The 21,275-nt window shown below is 42.8% G+C and overlaps 1 protein-coding gene across 1 annotated transcript in view; it reads left to right on the forward strand.

Moving 5' to 3' along the window:
* EFL1 (elongation factor like GTPase 1) overlaps positions 1–21,275 on the forward strand; it is a 123,127-nt gene that overhangs the window by 44,457 nt on the left and 57,395 nt on the right. Inside the window, exon 15 of the mRNA XM_026510572.4 lies at positions 3,471–3,609. Coding sequence (XP_026366357.1) covers positions 3,471–3,609 — 139 coding nt within the window. The remainder of the gene's footprint in view (positions 1–3,470; positions 3,610–21,275) is intronic.

Below are 21,275 nucleotides of genomic sequence, written 5' to 3' on the forward strand. Positions count from 1 at the left end.
AGGATCAAGGAGGAAATGAATTGACAGCGCAGATGACTCCATACTCCAGTAGTCGGGGCCCCATAAAATGTAATTCCAACCTGCTTTAAAAACAAGGGGAAATACATTACACATACCCCAGACAGAAACCTTACCTGGACTTGCGTGTTCATCCGTTATGTTACTTTTCTGTTACTGCATGTTATGGACTACCAGAAATTTAGCCAGTGAAAACCATACACATTCTCTCATCTTGTGGTTTCTGTGGATTGGGGGTGCGAGCATGGCTTAGCGGTCCCGCCTGGCGTCTCACAAAGCTGCAGCCAGAGTGTTGACCAGGTTGTGTGCTCTTCTGGAGGCTCATTCAGGAAAGGCTCTGTCTCCAGGTTTATGTAGGTTGTTGGCAGGATTCATATCCTAGTACCTGTAGGGCTGAGGGCTCCACATTCTTTCTGGCTGTTGGCTGCCCTTAGCTCCTAGAAGTTTCCTGTCCTGTGGACTTCTCAGCTTGGCTGCACTCCTTCAAGCCAGCAAGGAGAGTCCAGGCTGAATGTATTTGCAAGACAGTCTTGTGTGATGTTGCATAATCATGAGAGTGACATCCCACCGCCTTTGCCATATGCCATTGATGAGAAGCAAGCCGCGGGTCCCTCTCACGCCCAGGGGGAGGGGATTGCGTGAAGGCATGAACAGGAAGCAGGAGTCCTGGGGGAACTACCTTTAGTCTGTCTGCTATTTCTTCTGCTTTTCTTTGTAGTTTTATGACTTACATATGCACTGTGAAAGGATATATTATTTTTGAACTTTTATTAATGGACTCTTACTGTAGTTACTCTTCTACAACTCAGTTTTTACCTAACATTGTGAGATTAACCTGCATTGATGTCTATTCCTGTTCTTTTTATTGTTCGTTGCTGCGTAGTATTCCAATATAGAAACAAACATTTTATTTTTCCATTTTCCTGTTATTATGTAGTTGGGCTGCTTTCATTTTCTGCTAGTCTAAAAAATGCTGCCTTGAATTTTTTTGTACATATTTCCTTGTGCACATTTGCAAGAAATTCTCAGTAATACACCCTTAGTGGAATTGTCTGGGTAATAGAGTGTGTATCTTCGGCTGAACTGTTTAACTCCAGAAAGTAGTTCTGATTTACACCCCCAGCAGGAGTGCCTAATAGTTCCAGTGTTCCACAGCCTCACCAGAATTTGTTATTGTCAGGATTTTAATTTTTGTCAATCAGATGCACATAATAGGATCTTTTCAGGATGTTTTAATTTACATTTTCTTTATTACTCTTTTCATATGCTTATTGGTCATTCATGTCTTCCTGTGACAGTATCTTTGGGTCATTTGCCTATTTTTCACTTGGGCTATATACACATATTTTTTAATACTGGTTTTTTGATGTTCTTTATATAAGCTGGATACTAATTCCTTGTCATTTTTAAGTTTTGCAGATTGTTCAGTTTGGGACCTGTCACATTTTCTATTTATATCTTTTAATGTACAGAAGTTCTCAGTTTTAATGTAGTTGAATTTATCAGTCTTTTCCATTATGGGTTTTGCCTTTTGTATGTTATTTAAGAAAATTAAAATTATGACTGTTTCAAAGGCAAAATTTTCGCCTGTTTCCTTCTACAGTTGAAAGTTTTGCCTTTCATGTTTAAATGTTTAATTCAATGTTGATATATGATACGAAGAAGGCATCCAATCTTATTTTTGTCCCCATACAAACACCAGTTGTTCCAACACCATTCAGTGAATGCTCCCATCTCTGCCAGCTCTGTCATAAATCAAATTTCTTTTGTGAATTGGTCTGTTTTTGGACTGTTAGACTTCATTTTTTCTGTCTGTCTGTCACTGTCTCTATTCAGTTCTGACTTCTAAATGTCTTGATATCTAAAGGCCATGTCCTCTACCTTTTTTTTTTCTTTTTGTTTGTTTTTGGTGAGTGCCTTGCTTATTCCTCTTTACTTTTCCATGTAAGTTTTTAGGCAGCTTGTCAGGTTCCATGAAAAGCTCCACTGAGACTCTGATTGCTGTAAGTCATACATGTATTTGGCAGGAATCCACATTTGCAGTATAGAATCTATGAATCAATTAGGCGTATCTTTCTATTCATTTCGGTTATTTTCAGTGTTTTTCATTATAAATTTTATAATTTTCTCCATTTTAATCGCTTTTGTTACTTATTTCTAGCTGTCTTATATTTTGTTGCTACTCTAAAAGTTACTGTTTAAAGAAGTATCTTTTCTCTTGCTGATGTAGATAGTTAACTTTTGTATATGGTCCTTGTGTCTAGCCCCCTTGCCAAACTGTCTTGCTAATTATGATTTACATGTGGTTGTTTTAAGTGGGTGACCGTATTATCTGCGGATAGTTCTGTCTCTCCCTGTCTCATCCTTCTGTTTTGCACGTCTTCGCAGTGTGTCTTTAGAGCTGGCCTGCAGAGTCGGCACTGAATCAGAGCGTGTACGTTTACTCATGGCGCGTGCCAGGAAGGCCAACATCCTCAGGGGTTTCCAAGTCTACCCTAACCCGATAGCTTCTGCCTCCTCTGGACTTTTCGGAATTTACCTGCCCCTGCTGCTTTTTGGTCACTCACTCTGTGATGCTGGTTATGTTTATACGTGCTGTAACTTGACGCTTTCTCTACTTCACAGATGGCAGTACCGTAGTGCCGTGGGCCCAGGGGCACCAAAGATAAGTTGGTTGGTGGAAAGGCTTTCAGGGTACTTGCATGCATATGGAGGTTGCTGAGCAATTCAAGGCAATATCTTGAATGCTTTTCAAGATACTGAATAATTTTTGACAAAATATACATATTTGAGACGGTATCTCCATAAGAAGGAATATGACAGGAGGTGAGCTCATAAATCTGTTCTCCTGGCAGCAAATTTTTGCTGTGTTTGTGCTCGGTCTCCTCATCAGTGTCCCTGGTATCTCACAGTGTGCTCCCTTCCAGATTACCAACATAAGCGTATCATGGCTGTTGTTTGGCCATTTTCATGGCATCTTTGTCACCTCTGACGACTCTTTCAAAGTTACTCATTTTCATGGGTAAGTCAGCACTGGCAGCTGCTCTTGCTGAACGCCCAAAGGCATTGTAATAAGATTCAATCAGTTGTAAGTGAGGATAGTAATAACGAGTGTTGAAGTCACAGCACAGTGGCCACTGCACTGCTGTATGACATGTTTCACGTGAATACCGGCAAGGGGCTGCGGGGATGCGTGTTCATTGGGTAGTATGGTGGTACGGTCGCAGCAGGATTCATATACCTGAGCCATAAAGCTGAGGACTAGGTCTAATTTTTGACAGTTCTTAACTCCTTCATATTTCATATCCTACCGTTTCAGATGTCCATATTTCAGGTTTACGTGAAGTGTGATTGCACCATCTCACCTCGTAATAGAAATGACATTCTGTATTCTAAGTAATGTCTGTGTTTAATGCCTCTTGACTTCTCTTCAACCATTTTTCTTTGCCCAGGTGCCATTAGGCTTCTCCACTCCACCTGAAGACCTTCCCACAGTCCCCCACATGGCGTGCTGCACCCTGGAAAACCTGTATCTTCTGATGGGCAGGGAACTGGAAGACCTAGAAGAGGTACCGCCAGGAAACGTGCTCGGTGAGCCGGTGCTGGGCCCTCTGTCTGCGCTCCGTCCTGTGTGTCGCACAGACTTAGTGAGCCCTTGGGAGGCAATGACTTTGACCTCTGTTTTAGTTTTGTTTTTTTTTTTTCTGGTGTCCTTAGACTTTAACTTACTGCGTTTGAGCAATTAGCATGGGGATCGGTAACTTGCTGTTAATGACGGTAGTTCTGTTTTAAAAAGCACCCCGTAAATAATTTGTGAATGCTGTTTAAAGTTGGGGTTCCATTTGGTTGGGAGCAAGAAGGGGAATTCCTGCTCACATAAAAATCTGGATGAGTGAGACACTTCGCGTTCTAAATTATTGGAAACTGTTCTGATGTAAAGGTCGATTTATAAAACTCATTTCTTCCAGTATTTTTAACCCATTGTAAGTTGCTTTACTAAGTAATCAGTTTACATCCATACATACTATTTGTCAACCCCATAATGTTTATTGGCTTCTGCTTCTGTGTGCAGAATTCACTTTTTGAGGACCTTAGAGTCTCAGATTGAGGAATTTCCTTTGGAGCGTCCCAGGATCTTGCATGTGCTGTGGGAGGCTGTATCCCCTGTACCAGTGGTTTCTCAACCCTTAGGGTGCCTGTTGGCTCTAAAGCTATTTCTTGGGTGATTGCTTGGCCTGGGAATTCTCCTTATGTTTCCAAGAAATGGTCTACAGTACTGGTCTAGAACAGCTCATGATTTGTTTGGATTTTGTGAACTTGAGTCCAAGAAATTTGCCTAAGCATTTTGCCACTCCCTCACAGAGATCCATTCTTTTCTTTATTTTATAATTCTTTTTCTTTTCTTTCCTTTTCTTTCATTCTTTTGTGTTTTTTTGTTTGTTTGGGTTTTTTTGTGGAGGGGTATAGAAGTAGGAGAATTTCTAGCTTTTCATCAGTGTTACCCATTCTCTCCCATCCCTTTGGAAAATGTCATTGAATCTTGACAGTTGATAGAACTCTGAGCTACTGTAGCCAACAAAATACTTTATCAGGAAGGGCATGGGAAGAAAGTGGAAACCACTCTGGTTTCGGTCGTAAGATTATTGTTTTGCTCAAACTCAGTCCTTTTGTTTCTGAAATGGAAGGTAAGGCAGAAGCTCTCTAATGCGACACTCAAGTGAAAGAGAAGGTGTTTGTAGAGTGAATGGTTTTTGTCCTGTTTCCTCCAACGAAGGCCACTGTTGGCAGTCTTTCCCCGGTAGAGGCTGGGGACTTGACAAGCAGTGGTTTCTGGATCTCCCGGTGCTGTCCAGGGCTGAGGTTGTGTGGTTTATAAGGAGGAAAACCATGGGTCTGTCCTCTGCCGCCCAGGGCAGCCCTCAGCCCGCCATCTGCTGCAGAAGACCTGCTAAGCCGAAACTGTCTTCCTCTTGGAGAAAAGAGGTGTGCCTCATTCACATTTACTGCTTTTTCAAAATAATGGTGGGGTGCTTGGTAGGACGGGGTAATGGTGCAGGTGATGGAGCATTTGTTCACCAAATTTAGCTGTGTAGAAATAACACAGATGGACACTGCACTTTGGGACAAAGTGGTTGGAGGAGGAAAGCCAGATTTATTTTGCATAAGAATTAGGGTTGTGTTTAGCTGCAGGTAACCAAAAACCAACTGCATAGTTTTGAATTTCACTTAACAGGAAGCCAGAGGATAGATAGTCCAGGGCTGGAGTGATGGCTCTTCTGCAAGCTCAGGGGGCCCAGTTCCTTCTGTCTGCTTGTTTGCAGTCCTCAGCTTGCGGCATTTGCCCCCAGGGAACCACAACAGCTTCAGCATCTCCAGAAATCACATGCACGGTCCTGCCAGGAAGAGGACACAAGGGCCACAGGCCTCTCACAGCACTGCTGTTTTTATTTGGGAAGAAATGCCTGCTTAGTGATGTCTCTCTCTGTGTATTCTCATTGTTTGTGACTTCTGTCACCTGGCCAGCCCTAGTTGCAGGAGAGGTGAGGGACTAAGAATTTTACTCTTACAGTCTCCACAGTTAGGGCAAAGGATCTTGGATTGTGAGTAGCCTTCGACTGGCTGACCCACACTGTCAGCCGCGTTCCTCCCGCCCGCCCGTGCCTGGCATCACCCGGGGGCCCTCCACGGAGATTCTGTTTCTTTACGTTAAGGAGGAAGATAGTCCACCAAGAGGGTTACGAATGCAACCTTGCAGGGGTGGGAAGCCAGCCAACCACTCTGATTCGCCTTTTGAATTGAAACTAAAATAATTGTTTTCCTCTTATTAATCCAAATCTAACCGAGCCCCACGCGGGACTGGAAGACGTGAGTATACCAAAATTCTGGTTGTAACTTTGCCACTAACTGGTTGTATGGCCTCAGGTCAGTTGTATAACCTTTCTGGACTTCAGTTTCTCCAAATGATTTGGACTAGAGCGGTGATGGCTGACATTTCTTATGGTAAAAATAGAATAACCACTCTAATTTTTTTTTTTTTTAGGAAGACTGTTTGTGGGTTCCCAGGACTTCTTCTATTATGTTTATCACATACTGTTACATTTATCATACATTCTAACTCTGAAGGACGGATATTAAATAGCGTCATACGGAGTACATTTTATTATTATAGCTATAAAATATGCACGAAGTTGTAATTTGCACATTTCGTTTGTAAGATATGAATGGAATTGAAGTTTCAAGTTGCCATCATATTATGGTAGGTGGACATTTCACTAAGGTTGGAGTGAGGTAAAAATTCTTTGTACTTGTGTCATGAAGATCCCGTGTGGATTATGTCAGTTTTTCACTGGTTGAAAGTAATCCTAAATTAGAGTACCTCTCAGGTTCCTTCCAGCTTTAACTTTTCAGGCTTGTGCTTCTTAGAGAAAAAAATGTTATTTCAAGTAATGCGGATATTTCCCTTCCTGGTGGCCATTGAGGGGACGGTACATTTCTGCTGGTTACTCGGTTGGGTTGAGAACCCATTTAAATGGCTCCATGGGAACATCGTGAACCTCCTTACCAGTCTTAGAGTCAGAATGACACTTTTAGCAAATTCCACTTGTTCGTTGATTAAAAAACTGGAGCATATGCGACAAGAGCAGCAGTTTCATAAGCCAGGTGTCTAATAAGGAACTTTCCAAAGCTAGGAGTGGGTTTCAGGCAGCAGAGACGAGCAGGCCGAGGCTCCTGGCGTGCCAGGTGCTGGGAAGCACACAGCCCAGGGGAAGTGAGTGCGCTGACGGCCCTGGGAACCGCGGCCGGGACCCCCGCCCCCAGGTTGCCCTGCGAGTCAACCGAGAGTGGGTCTGCAGCACACGTGGGTTTTGCATGTTTGCTGGTTTGTCTTCTTGGGGAGAGTTGAAGTTAAAGCGGGACAGATGGCTGAATCTGGTCGAACCGATGTACACGGTCCAGTCGCTGTTGTGTACAACAGCACTGAAGCCCGGTGCCTTAAAACAAAGACGGCTTGGAGTTTTTCACAAATCTGTGGTTTGGGCACGGTCTGGTGGGACACCTGGTCTCCGTGCCCCGTGGTGTCAGCTGGGGAGCTCTGGGCCTGGGCGCCCGAGTGAGAGGGGGCTCCTTTCACTCATTCCTCGGGGAAGCTGGTGCTGGCTAGCTGGGGCCTTGGCTGGGGCCTGAGCACGTGGCCTCCGCACAGAGTGATGCTGGGTTCTGCAGGCGAGCGTCCAGGAGGAAGAGCCCAGAGAAGCTGTGTCAGCTTTACGAGCTAGCCTCCCCCGGCTTCGACTTCACTCCATAGGGGAAGTGAGTCACCACGACCGGTCCGTATTCGGAGAGAGGAGGCGGACTCCACCTTTTGATGGCAGACATGTGAAAGAGTTTATGAACACATTTTAAAATGACCACACCATGAACCATAGATAATTTCTTGTTTTCTTTTCTATTTTACCAGGCCCGTGACAGGACGCATATTACAAATTAAGACATAGCAAAGTTTATAGCTATCAGGGCAGGCCTATAAATCCCGTCTATTTTGCTCTTGTTAACTTAGAGAAAAGGTTGTAATTCCTGTTTAATAAGAACATAATAGAGAATGATATGACTGATGCCCATATGCTTTTCATCAGAGATGATGCTGAGTCGGATTGATCAAATGCAGATGAAAATTTCTGTTGGAGAAGGAAATGAAAACTTCTATGGCATTTTTTTAACAAGTCAGTGCATATAGGCACTAGTCCAAAGGAAAGTTCCTTTATTGGCACTTGGAAGATGCAGATTTCACATTTGAACTCCGTTATAACTCACTTGAAGAACTTACATTGACTGATAAGTGTGGAATAGAGTTTGTGGTCTGGAAATAGTTGATTTAAAGTTTAAAATCATTTAATGCCAACCTGATGTTTAAAAAGCTCGGATAGATGGGACCAGAGAGACCTCCCCGTGTTTAACACACAATAGCCCTTTGTTCAGCCCCTACCAAGAACGTCTCTAAAAATAAATGTTTGCTACAGGCTCCTATTAAAATGTGAGGGGAAATTGAATTAGGATTCCAAATCTTTAGCTTTTTCTTGCACACTTTCAGAACCCTTCCATATGGTTCAGTCTTTAACATTTCAAGGGCATATTCTAAGAGGAAACGTGATATTCCTCTTTTCATAACGGGAGGAAAATAACATTAATTAGCTTTTTTTTGAGCTGGTTTTAGTTCTGCCTCGGTGGGTTGCTGGTGATGGGAAGTCAGTGGAGATCGAATGAAGGGTGCGTGCGTGTCCGTCCACCTATCTGTCTGTCCTTAGTGGTGTGGGATACTTGAGAAGTCAGAGCCTTTGGCATTACACGCAGATTTGATTTCATTGTTGCCAAGGAAATCGCAACAGTTTGTGACTCTCAAGTCTTTGTGGTACTTTTTGTAATACATTGAATTCACTTACTAGTGAATTTCTTTTAAATATACCTTACTATGAATATTTTCACTTGGAATCTATTTTAATCAGTAAATAACTAGTAGCCTTACTAGTCACTTCCTAGGATTAATTTTCAGCTGGTTTTAATAATTTTTCTTTTACAGATGATAGTGATTTTATTGTGTCCTTATAATGTGTCTTGTTTCTTATTTTTAAATCGCCTACAGAAATATGATAGGTGCTCATTACAGTTGTTCTGTTCTGTCTGGTTCCTTCCTAACTTTAATGAAAACACTCGTTTTAGCTTCGGGTTTGCTAATGCTGGTTGGTTCATATCTCCGGTGTGTCATGCTAGCAAAGTATGCTGCTGCTGCTTTCTTTTTTCCTTTAAACCAGGAATAGATACTGAATTTTATTGATGTGTTCCCAGCATCTGAAGACAAAGTTATAGAGCTTTTCTGCTTGCTGTAATTGATGTCATGGATTATATTTAATTATTTCCTGATTATTCAGTTGTCCTTCCATTCCTAGAAGGAAAAAAAAAAAAAAGGACTTAATCATGGCACATTGTTGTGATACACCATTCGGTTCTGTTTACTAGCATTTTGTCCAGATTTTTCTTGGATGCTGCTTAAGCTTGGCCTTTATTTTCTTGGTATTTCCAAAATGGGAGGCATCCTCTCGTCCACCCTCTAGAACTGCGCTGTGTGATAACAGCCACTGGCCATCTGTGCTTATTTACATAGGCTGGGACCAAACAGCATTAAAAGTCGACTCCGTCAGATGCGCTAGTCACATTTCAAGTGCTCGGTAACCACGTGTCCCTAGTGGCTGCCATGTTGGACAGTGCTGTTCTAGGGAAATTTCTATCGACTGTGATAATTACCTTCTCTTTGAAAGTTGGAAGCGGTTCACTTGTAAAGTCATCTGGGCTACATACGTAAAATGCTTGATTCTTTCGATCTGGCTTTTTGTCTTTCTCATTACCGATTCTCAGTTTGTGTTTTCTTGCTTTGTTTCTTTATATTTGTCTATTTTATTTTGATGTTATAGCTCTTCTATATAAATGCTAAGTGTTATGTTTTAGGTCCTCTTTAAAAGAATTTTCAGCATCGCGTGGGCCGTAATATAGGTGCTTTTGAGAAATGCAGGTAGGCTGAGTAAGAGTTACCTCTTACTGCAGGGGTGACCACTAGTCTCTTTATACATATGAACGTATTCTTTCTTAAAATTCTGGTGAAAAATATAGTGTAAAATCTACCATCTTAACCATGTTTAAGTATATAGCTGAATAGTATATATTTAATACAAAAATAATCATGTTTTCTGTGTTTTATAACCTGTAAGTATTTCTCCTAGAGATGATCTCTTCTCTCATGTTTAGAGCTTTTTGTTTCAGTACATTTGCTGTAACTCCCAGGACAGTGTTCAGGGGTGGTGTAGTAGTGGGGTTTCATTCCTGAATTTGTAGGAATTCTTGTAGACATTATATTGGGTTATATAGGAGATTTGATCTGCATGGACTTTATAATGATATAGTGACTACAACGACTGTTTATTTACTAGATTAATTTTTTAAATGTAGGTAGATGTTGACTTTTATCGAATGGTCTTTTCCATACCTTTCAGGCAATAGATGTTTTTTTCTTTTTTGAGCCATTTACGCCATGAATCTCAGTAACACATTTCTTAATATCAATGAGTTACGTATTCCTGGAATAAGCTACTGTTGAAAGTATTTCAGTATGTTAATAGAGCAATGAATTCAATTTGTTGGTGGTTTTTTATGTAAAATGTTTATACATTTGGCTGATCTGCATTTTTATATATATATTTATTTTATATTCATGGAGTATAGTTAACAGCATTGTGCTGGCTACGTGAAATGAATAACAAATTAGGGACAGTTTTCATAGTTTTTTATTTTATGGGACAATTTAAATGGCACAAGGATTTTCTGGTCCGTAAGCAGTTTTTTTTTTTTGTTTTTTTTTTTTTAAGATTTTATTTATTTATTCGACAGAGGTAGAGACAGCCAGCGAGAGAGGGAACACAAGCAGGGGGAGTGGGAGAGGAAGAAGCAGGCTCCCAGCGGAGGAGCCTGATGTGGGGCTCAATCCCATAACACCGGGATCACGCCCTGAGCCGAAGGCAGACGCTTAACCGCTGTGCCACCCAGGCGCCCCGTAAGCAGTTTTATATTAACACCCATGAAACCAACTCTACCTCGTTCGTTGTCAGGGTTGTGATTTGATCATTTTATCAATTTTTATTCTCCCTTTTAGGTTGTTTGTTTGTTTGTTTTTACAGTTCCTTATGTTGATTTTGGTACTTCATGCTCTCAAAGGGAATCATGTATTTCAGATTGGTTATTTAGTTCATTTGCATGGATACTAGTATCGATATTGATTATAATAATGACATGAAAAATTAGCATCTGTTAGTGCTTACGTGTGCCAGGAACTGCTGTGTATTCAGGGGTGATTATCTGATTTCCTCCCTGCCAAGTGAGATCGATGCAGTTTACAAATGGGAAAACTGAGGCTTGTGAAGGTTGTAATCATCTATAGAGCAAGCTAGGGGGTTTGTCTCCCTCTGTATCCGTGCTATTTCACCTTCTTTGTTTCTGTGTTAATTGGGTTTTTTCCTACCTTTTCTCTTGATCAGTCTTATTTGGTTGTTTGTTACATTGTATTTTTCTATCCTTAATTGATTCCTCATCTATTACACGTTCTTAATACATTAATTTAGCACCCTTTTGAGGCCTCACCTCCTATATATCATGTATTGTTTTATTTCATTTATTTTTTAGAAGAATTGGTTCACTTTTTTTCTCTTCTTCAAATGAATGTGTTTATGGCCTGAAACTTCGTATAACCTTGTCCGGATTTCTTTAGAGTTGTATACATTGTTTTCTTTATCATTGCCTTTTTTCTGTGTACCTCCCTGCCAACCAGTGGACTGCAGCCGCACGTTACAAATGCAGCAAGCAGCAAGCCGTGGGTCCCTTGTCTGTGGCCTCCCATGGAGTTGTTAGCATATGGTTTGGCAAAATGCTTATCGTACCAGTTAAGGTGTGTCTGTTCATCCTTTTTTCACTGACTAAAGTAACTGGTTGTAACTATAACTTTTGAAGATTATTATAGGTTTATAACCTAAGAATTGTCTGTTAATAAGCTCATTGCCTCTCTAGGCATTATTTGAGAACAAAGGATTATTTGATGGGGATTTTCTTCCCCACCATCTCCAAATAGGACATTTCCTTTTTTTACTGTTAAACGGCACTGACAAGATAGCAGATTTGACCTCTCTTCTTGGTATTTTTAATGCAGGACAGAATGGGGAAATCACTTGACTTTTGTAAATGGTTTAATGAAGACTGGGAAGATGTCCTTGATGATTGATATAATAGTCTTCTTGTTGACAAGGTGAAATTTGTTTTTTTTTCTAGTAGACAATCAACTGATTGTCAAAAAGCCCGAAAAATATGCTCTCTTATGCCCCAAAATTGAATATGTGACTCCAAGATGCAACAGCTCGCCTTGGAAGTATATATATCAGAGAAGCTTTTAGCTCTTCTCTGAGCAAGGAGACAGGTACAGGAATGTTCGTAGTAGCACTGTTTATGATAGCAGAAAAAAAGGTCACTGCCTAGATATCCACGGACAGCAGAATGGATGAGTAAATTATGGTGCAGTCATACTCAGGAAGAATATTTTACCGGAGTAAAAGTGAATGACTCCACGACACCAAACGTACTGGCTGGGGTCGGGCTCATAAATACGATGGATTGAAACAACAAGCAAGTTGCCAAGCATTTATATAGAGGTTAAAAACACATAAATACCACGTGTTGTTGAGGGACAGCTACATATGTAATAAATAATGCAGGGAAAGGTCAACCTCAAGTTCAAGGTGGTAGCTCCCTGGAGAGAGGCGTTGGTTGAGGAGGGAGGAGTACACTAATATGGGGAATGTTTTCTTTCTTCAGATGACTAGTGGGCCTATGTTGTCTGTTCTGTTTTTCTCTGTAAGTTTTTTATATCTTGAATGTCATATATTTTTTAAATTAGGGAAGACAGTGTCAATATCGTCACTTGACGTCATTGGTGCTGCCTTACAGAACTTGTCCCCAAGAATTGAGTTGAGAAATGGGAAGTGTATGTGGGGATGGGATACTCTGGGATACATTCCCGCTGAGCAGTTTTTAGCTTTGTAGCCTTAGGTGGGGTGCTTAACCTTTCTGATCCGTAGTTCCATCTTGCAGATGAGGATAACAGAAGGCAGTGGAATAGGGGCCTTTATTTTGTTTCTAAAAATATCAAAGGGCAAAATGTTAATTAAGTAACGAGGTTATTACCATTGATTTCCATGGGAAATAGCATTAATTGACTTGCGAAAGTCACACATATAAAAGAAAATAAATCCTGAGTGAAGCATTTAATTATGAAGATTAAAGAACACTTTTCTAATTTAACACGTCGTTTATTTAAATGCAGTTCTTTTTATCTAATGAAAAAAATCCAAGTAGGCCATCATAAGCATTTTGGTGCTTCCCTTGTTAGAGTGAAGCCCATCCGAAAAACATCTTTCAGCAGGACAGGTAGGAAAGAAATCAGATGCTCTGGCCGTGACTGAAACTACTTCTTGACTTTGTCTCATTTCTAGTTATTCAGTTACAAAGAATCAACATTTCTGTTGGCTTCTCCAGGAGAAAGCTCCAGGTAGCAGAGATGATAGAGAATTGGTTTCCCAGGAAAGCAAGGCAGAAGGGGTGAATCCTTGAAGCTCCTGGTCAGTGTTGATGTTGGAGCTCCACTCCAAACTCTGGATCAGAGCCTGACCCCACATGTAAGCATGTGCGAGAAGGAGCAGCGGCCGACTGGGAGGCCATGCTTGCAAGTTGAGAGAGGTCGAGAATTTTCTACCGAGAAGCATGTGTGCAAACTCGAACACAGAGCACAGAAGGAACAGATGCTTCCCTGAGAAGCCAGGCCACGTGTTGTCCATGAGCTGTGTGCAGTAGATTCAGAGTTAAAGTTTGAATTCTTGCTTTTTTTTTTCAAGAAGTTATTAACTGTAGAAATGAATATCTATTCTTCTGAAATAATATTCTGACAAAGATAGTGATTCATAAATACCAAGCATTCTGCAGGATTGCAGTGTAATATGTTTCCTTAAAATAAAAGGAAATATATTAATTTTTTAAGCTGTCATCTGCCAGGGAAATCCTTAGACCTCTGTAATTGTATTAAGAGCCGCAGGAGCGGAAAGCACCTAGGTTCTGTCCTGGAATAAAGTAGGCTGTGGCCTTTTTCCAGTTTTGTAGATGAGAGAGGAGAGTCACTTTACCTTTTGCTAGAGAGGAAAGTTTCTGTCCGTTTGTAGCTGGGCGCTTAGCTTCTGCCATCCCAGCTCTTGACACCAGCTGGTTTGGGGGAAGAATCCCCTAAGGGGAAGACATTTCTTTAGAACAGTAGACACATTTTCTTTTCATTATAAATATTCTGGAATGTCATGGCTGAGAGCAGAATCTCTTCTTGGTCTGAACATTTCTCATTAAAGGGCATCAGGAGAGTAACCTTCTTTTAGTTTTTGACGTGTTAAGCTCTTGCAGGACCCCAGAGCCAAGGTGATGTGACCACTTGGGAGGTCTTTGTTTCTCTCCTGCAGTACACCGAAGCGAATTGCGTCGTCCTCCCCTCGGTGTGACCCGGGTGTTCTAGGAGGCTCATGGTACAGCCTGGGCTGAGAAGCACGAGGCTGCTTGATGTTAGAGAAGCAGAAAGATTCTGAGTCTCAGGTCTCTTTGCCTTGGTCCAGTCGTGAGGAGAGTGCTGTCCTCCGCTCCATAAGGCCACTCTTGCCCTCAGGAGCTGTTTGAAGCCCCTTTCCTGGGTCCTGAGCTGAGGGTGCTCCCCCGGGAAGGCAGGACCCCACTGCCTCACGGTCTAGAGAGCTCGTCTGTCCCCAGTTGTTATTTATGCAGTATTCTCAGAGGCGTGATGTTGACAGACGTCAGCTCTGCTGACACTTCCCTGCCGTTCTTCTCCGTTCACCGTCCCGTTCTCTACCAGATCCTTTGTACTCTTTCGTACATTGCTCTTTGGATGTTCCATGACGTAAATCCCATGTGCTCATTTAAGCTCTTCTAGGGCAGGGACTAGGTTACCTGTAAACCACATGCGCGTGTTTATTATTTTTTCCAGATGCACAGCTCGTGTGCCAGCACCGTTTCTGAAATAAACCTTACGTGCCCCTGAGTTTACTGCCACTTCTGTCGTTACATTTCCACTGATACTGTGGTCTGTTACTGGGCTCTGTTTTCTGTTCTGATGTAGTTGCCAGTCTATATGGTTTGGTTTTGATGGTTTCGACAATTCATTTGTTAATCTCATTTTATCACTATTTATTTTGTTAAGTTTCTGGCTGTTCTTGGACATTTATCCTTCCATGTGAACTTGAGATCATTTTATCTCATTCCAGTACTATAAATATCTATATTAAGACATTTTATTTACAAAAGTGAATCATGGGGGCACCCGGGTGACTCAGTCAGTTAAATGTCTGCCTTCGACTAAGGTCATGATTTCAGGGTCCTGGAATCGAGTCCCACATCGGGCTCCCCGCTCCAAGCGGAGTCTGCTTCTCCTTCTCCCTCTGTCCCTCCTCTCTCTCTCTCCTTCTCTCTCAAATAAATAAACAAATAAATAAATAAAATCTTAAAAAAAAATGTGAATCATGATCACTGTCTTTTACTATAAAACTCAATAATATGGAAAAATCGGTGAATTACATTCATAGGAATGATGATGGTAGGTGTTACCAGTAAAATGTGTTTTCTTCCAGTCTTCTGTCTGTAAACCACATCCATGCGTACACCTCCTATAAAAGGAACTCATTTGTGTGAATTTATAAGTTCATTTAGGAAGAAACTTTATCTTATCAAGCCATTTCTAGCGATATGGAGCTGAGGAAGGGGCTGTGGCTGATACCCAGCAGTAAATTGTATCGGTCTCCTAACTTTATGACCAAATCATGTAAACAATTGAAATCATACCAGTACTGCTCTCTTCGGGGAAGAGGGTCTTTCCATTTTTATACGGGGTCTTGTGTTGTGGGCCCCAGACCTACCAGCTAGCAGTCGCCAGAATTACTCCTTCTGCCCCAGGGTTTTACCTGAAACAGGGACTTCTGGATATGGTTTAGGTCCAGGATCTTGTATGTTTAACTTCTGGAGAGAGCAGTTTCTCTTCTAGTGACACAAGTTAATTCTTAGTATGCCTGGATGACCCGTAATCTAGTTCCATTTTTCAAAGTTTAGATTTGAATTGGTCCAAGCATTTGGATGAGACCTTCTTCTGTGTTGACATCGATTTTCCGTACTTTTTACCTTTCTTTGAACAATTTACTTGAGATTTGGGGTGGATGGATTTGGGGAAGGGAGACAGGGATATCAATCAGTGTCTCTGATAAGCCTTTCTTTCTCAGGATCCAAAGTCTCTTAAAAGAAAAATAAGATACGGGTGGTTTCTTTTTTTAACATGTGGTGAACTATTTGCTCCGAAAAGACAAACTTTTGCTTACTTTCATAGACTAATCATTGTATTACATTCATGCATTTCATGTTTGCTGTCCATTCGACACTCTGTACTAGGTTGGATTTTTCATGCTGGGTGCTTACATTTAATCTTCCAAGTTATTTATAGACCTTTCACAGTTTTGCTCCCAAACTAAACAGCCCTGGGTTTGTCAGTTGAGACCTCTGGCAAGTTGGCAACGTCTGTGGACCTGAAACTATGAATCTGTTTATCCGAATGAAATAAGGTTGTGTCAGGTGAGATCTTATGGCTTTTCCTTCTCTCCTAGCTGCTTTTCCAAGAACCATCTCCACTGTCTTAGACCTGGGTCTTCCATCTGTTTTAGTTGCTTTGCTGGGCTCCGTATCCTCTTTACCCTCCTGTCTCTCTCTCTCTTTCTCTTTCTCTGGATTGCTCTAGGTGACATTCAGAAAGCCAGAGGTCCAGGTGCCATTTAGCAGTCAAGATAGGATCCCCACCGCCTGGGGCGCCTCGGTGGCACAGCAGTTAAGCGTCTGCCTTCGGCTCAGGGCGTGATCCCGGCGTTATGGGATCGAGCCCCACATCAGGCTCCTCCGCTATGAGCCTGCTTCTTCCTCTCCCACTCCCCCTGCTTGTGTTCCCCCTCTCGCTGGCTGTCTCTATCTCTGTCAGATAAATAAATAAAATCTTTAAAAAAAAAAAAAAAAAAAAAGATAGGATCCCCACCGCCAGAGCTCTTCTCATAACCAGGAGCTTTAAAAAAGCAGTCTTCATCCTGTTTGGATGCACAAGGACCATGCTGCACAGGACTGTGCCCCGAGAGAGTTCCCAGAACAGCTTTCTCAGCCTGGAGCCAACTCAGAAGCATCGGCACCTCCTCTGATCCTTATTTACACCAGCCTTGATTCCTGGGCCGAGGCTGAGTGGGCCACTTCTGCGCTCTGAAGCCATCCATCCCGGGCCAGGAAAGGAGGCAGCTGGTGGTACGGGCTCTAGCAGGGGCCGCAGCTGCAGCGAGCTGCGCACAAGGGGGCAGCCTTTTCCACGGATTTCCATCCTGGCTGAGGCCAGAGGAACAAAGGCCGGTGTCTGTGAGCGCGCGCCTGAGCCCGTGCCCTGCCAGAGCCCGCGTGTGAAACTTGCGACCGTTAACTGTGTTTGTAAAGAGCAGTGGGCGGTCGGGTGAAGGGCGTGTGCGTGCGGAGTTAGCTTCTGTGCTGCAACCGACAGAGGTGTGTGAACACAACCAGCGTGTGTCTGTGTGGGGGCTCCGAACGGTACGCTGTTGCCCAGCCCGGGGTCCTGCACGTGGCAGGCAGGCATTTTTTATTACTGGAGCTTGAGAGATGTCTGAGTCATTAAAATAGAGAAGTCGATCGTAGTTGCAGCTTGCTGTTGGAACCTGAGGACTGATTTCATAGTTGTCATCGAAATTTATTTTGGTGCATGCTCGACTCTTGCTTCTTGCTTTCTTTCTCTTGCCCCTCCCACCTCTCTTCCAGACACTAACGGCATCGCGTCAGTTGTATATGTGTTTTTTCCTTTGGTTTCCTCTTCATCTTACAAATTGAGTTACGACTCCTTAGGTAAGTTTCTACTTGGAAGAAGCATTATTATGAAAATATATGCTGGTTAGTAGGCAATGAAGCAGAAGAGAAAACATCACTAATACCCTATCTCCCGTGCAATTAGAAACATATCGTCACTGGTGTTTTATGTCTCCCAGGTGACTGTTCGTTAACTTACAGCAGCTCGGCACGTAAATGCATTGACGGTCATATTTCAAAGGATTTGGGTCTTTTGGCTGCACGTTTGAAGCAAGAGTTGCTATTCCTTCACTGTTGGAGCCAAATGCATCTTACCATTTGACTCTGTAAAAGCTGCAAGAAATCAGATATGCTTTGAAAATCGAAGGCCAAGCCCCTCTCCCCTGGGGGTGGGAGTGAGCTAGGGGGACATTGTCTTTCCGGTTTCTACAGAAAGAGCAATTAGTAGATTTATTGCTACATCGTTGTTTCTCTTCAAAGCCACAAGCCTTCGGTTTTTCCAAAATGACCATTGTCATCTCATTTTCCAAACAGTTGATATGTGCAGATCTTTTGTTCACTGATACACAGAGATGCCCCATTTGTAACTGTACTTGAACAATGTATCAAGCAACTTAACCAGCGTTTACGGAGCACCTACTGCGTGCTGGGGGTTCTGTGAGTCCCTTTCTTTTACGTTTGCTTGTGGAAGCCTCCCAGTAAACTTGAGTGGTCAATTTATCATCTTTGTTTTGCTGATGAGAAAACGGAGACCGGGAAGTTGGACTTAGGACAAATGACACTGTCCCAGCCACCCCTTTTCAGCTGGATTTTGTTTCCTGCACAGTTGTGTAGCCGAGATTATTTTAAATCCTTCCGCCAGGTTCTGCTCCCTCTCTCTGATTGTGGCAGTGCAAAAATGCTGTGATTTGTGGCATTCTGCCTGTGAAGTCCTTGAACTTCATCCTTCTGTAGTCCATTCCTTTCCTCCTGTAAAAGGGGAATCTGAGACTCAGAGAGACCTGGTCTTTTCTGAGCTTTTTGAGGAGACTTGAAGCTAGGATCCAGTCCTTCCTTTTATAAGAGAGAAAACTGTAGTGAAGGACAGGAGGGAAGTAGCTTGGCTCCTCTCAAAAGGGAGGAAGGAGAGAGTGATCATTGAGAATTTGTCAGTTTTACCTAGTGTAGAAAGAGGCGTTGTAGACGTAGGTGAGCTAGTGAGACTCCCATCCCCAAGGGGCGGTCTTTTCCAGGGGCCCCTTCTGCTTCCTCCCAGCAGCCTAGCCTTGCTTTGTGTGCGTGCCTCCTAGACCCTTCGCTGTCTGTCTGCTGCTCCCCACCTCAGACCCTGGGCTTCTGCTCTCACCACTCCCCAATGCATCATGATTGCTACGAATTTATTTTTATTGAGACATAATTAACATATAACAACGTCTAAATTTAAGGTGTACAGTGTGTTGATTTGAATTATTTATATATTGCAGTATGATTACCACTGTAGCATTAGCTTATATCTTTATCACATCACATAATTAATCATTTCTTTTCTGTGGTGGAAACACGTAAGATCTAGTCTCTCACTAGTGTTGAAGTTTATAATACGGTATTATTTCTGGAGTCACCATGCTTGCATTAGATCTCCAGGATGTATTTGTCTACTAGTTTCAAGTCTGTACCCGTCAACGCCCTTAGATCCCCCAGCCCCCAGCCTCTGGTAACCAGCATTTTTCTCTCTCTGAGTTTGGCGTTTTCAGATTCTGTATATAAGTGCAGTGTTTTTCGTTCCCTGTCTGACTTAGCGTAATGCCCTCAGGATCGATCCATGTTATAGCAAATGGCAGGGTTTACTTTTTTCTTATAGCTGGATAATATTCCATTATTATCCCGTTATAATATTACACACACACACACACACACACGCACTTTCCACAACTTCTTTGTCCGTTCACCCGTTGATGGGCACTTCGGTTGTTTCCTTGTCTTAGCTAATGTGAATAATGCTGCAGGGAACACGGAGGTGCAGATATCTCTTGGAGAGCCTGTTTTCATTGCTCTGGGCTGTGAACCCAGAAGTGGGCCCGGTGAGTCAGATAGTCAGATGGTGGCTCCGTTTGTGTCCTCTGCGGGCTCTCCCGTGGTGTCCCCAGTGGCCGCACCATGTGCGTTCCCAGTAGCAGTGTGCACAGCAGGGCTTTGCTCCCCGCGTGTTGCAGCGCACGCTGTCTGCTCCGCTGGTGCGTCTCCCCGGGCTGCCAGGGGAGCACAGGCATGGAACCCAGCTCAGAGGCCGCCTCTCAGAAGCCTTCTCCAGCTGCTCCAGGAGATACATCTGGCTCTTCCTTTGAGTTCCTGTACCTCTCAGTACATCTGTCTTAGAACATTTGTTCCTTGGGCCCGTTAGCCAGTGGGGGTGCACTTCCAGGGCACAGCGCGGGTGTGGGTGAGCAGACAGACAAGTGTGTGCTCCCCTGCAGGTGCTCCTTCCGAGCACAGGGATGGAATGGAATTTTGAGCCAGTTGGGAAATCCCAGGAGCCATTGTTAACAGTTATTCGTTAGTTTCCTGGCATTTCCTTCTGGAGTATATGTGGGAAAACTGAGGAGATCAGGAAGGGAGAGTGGAGGGGCAGCAGGGTGGCTCAGTTGGTGAAGCGTCTGTCTTTGGCTCAGGTCATGATCCCAGGGTCCTGGGATCCATCTTTAAAAAAAAAAAGAAAGAAAGGAAGAGTAGAGGCCCATCTTACTGGGTGCCTGAGTTTCCAGCCTGTGGCCACCAGCCATGTGTCTGGTCTGCTTCTTTGTTGCTTCTGATGTTCAGTGTGTTCACCAGAAATTAGTTTGTCCTAAGAGCCAGCATCAGGGAGAGCACAGAATGTGAGGTAAACTAGGCTGGGTGTATGCGCGTGTGGCAGGGCGTCTTTGGTACGTAGACACGTGGATCTGCCCAGATGTGACAGACACTGCCTGATTCCTGTAGCTGTAAGAGATTACAAGTAATGGAACCTTGGTCTTACTCAGATCTTTCAAAATAGCTTCGCTTTTTGAGTAACTGTTTTCTGAATTTGTTTGGCCCATAAAAGTCTAATATATTCACAGTTATTTAGATACTAAATTTGGAAAACAGTTCCATTTATGAGGTTAGACAAGTTTAAAACTGAAACCAGGTGTGTTAACCCTGCGTTAAAATTTAAAAGTGTTTTTAAAAACAGAAGCCCAGTATTTCCAAAACTCACATTATGACCAAATTGAAATTTAGCTATAAATGTACCAAGTCTGTAGCTTCGTTCTTTGCAAACGTCATGGAATATTTGTGTGTGTGTGAATCCTTTTTTGTTTTCCATTTTGTTTCGTGTGCCTCTCTGACTTTCAGATTCTGAAAACAGGACCGTGGTGGGGAGGGATGTGGGCGGAAAAGGTGAGTGCTGGAGCCCAGGACTCGATCTCCCTTCCTTGGTCAAGCGAGCTGTTTATCTTTACACCAACTGGACTGAGACCTCCCAGCCTGGCTTGTCCAGGCTGCCCTGGTTTATGCCTGTTGTCTGAGGGACGGCGTTGTGCCCCTTTCACCCCCGAAAATCCTAGTTCGGACGCTGAATTCTGTGGTTCACTTTAGTTATGACTGAAGGATTTGTCCTTGATTATTCAATTTTATGCTTTGGTCTTAATGTTTCTTCTGTGCATTTTTTTTAAACAATACTTTTGTGTCTTTTGTGCGTTTTTTTTTTACTATATTTTTGTGTATTGTTGGATTCTTTAATG

The sequence above is a fragment of the Ursus arctos genome, unplaced genomic scaffold, assembly GCF_023065955.2.
Source record: "Ursus arctos isolate Adak ecotype North America unplaced genomic scaffold, UrsArc2.0 scaffold_28, whole genome shotgun sequence".
Taxonomy (NCBI): domain Eukaryota; kingdom Metazoa; phylum Chordata; class Mammalia; order Carnivora; family Ursidae; genus Ursus; species Ursus arctos.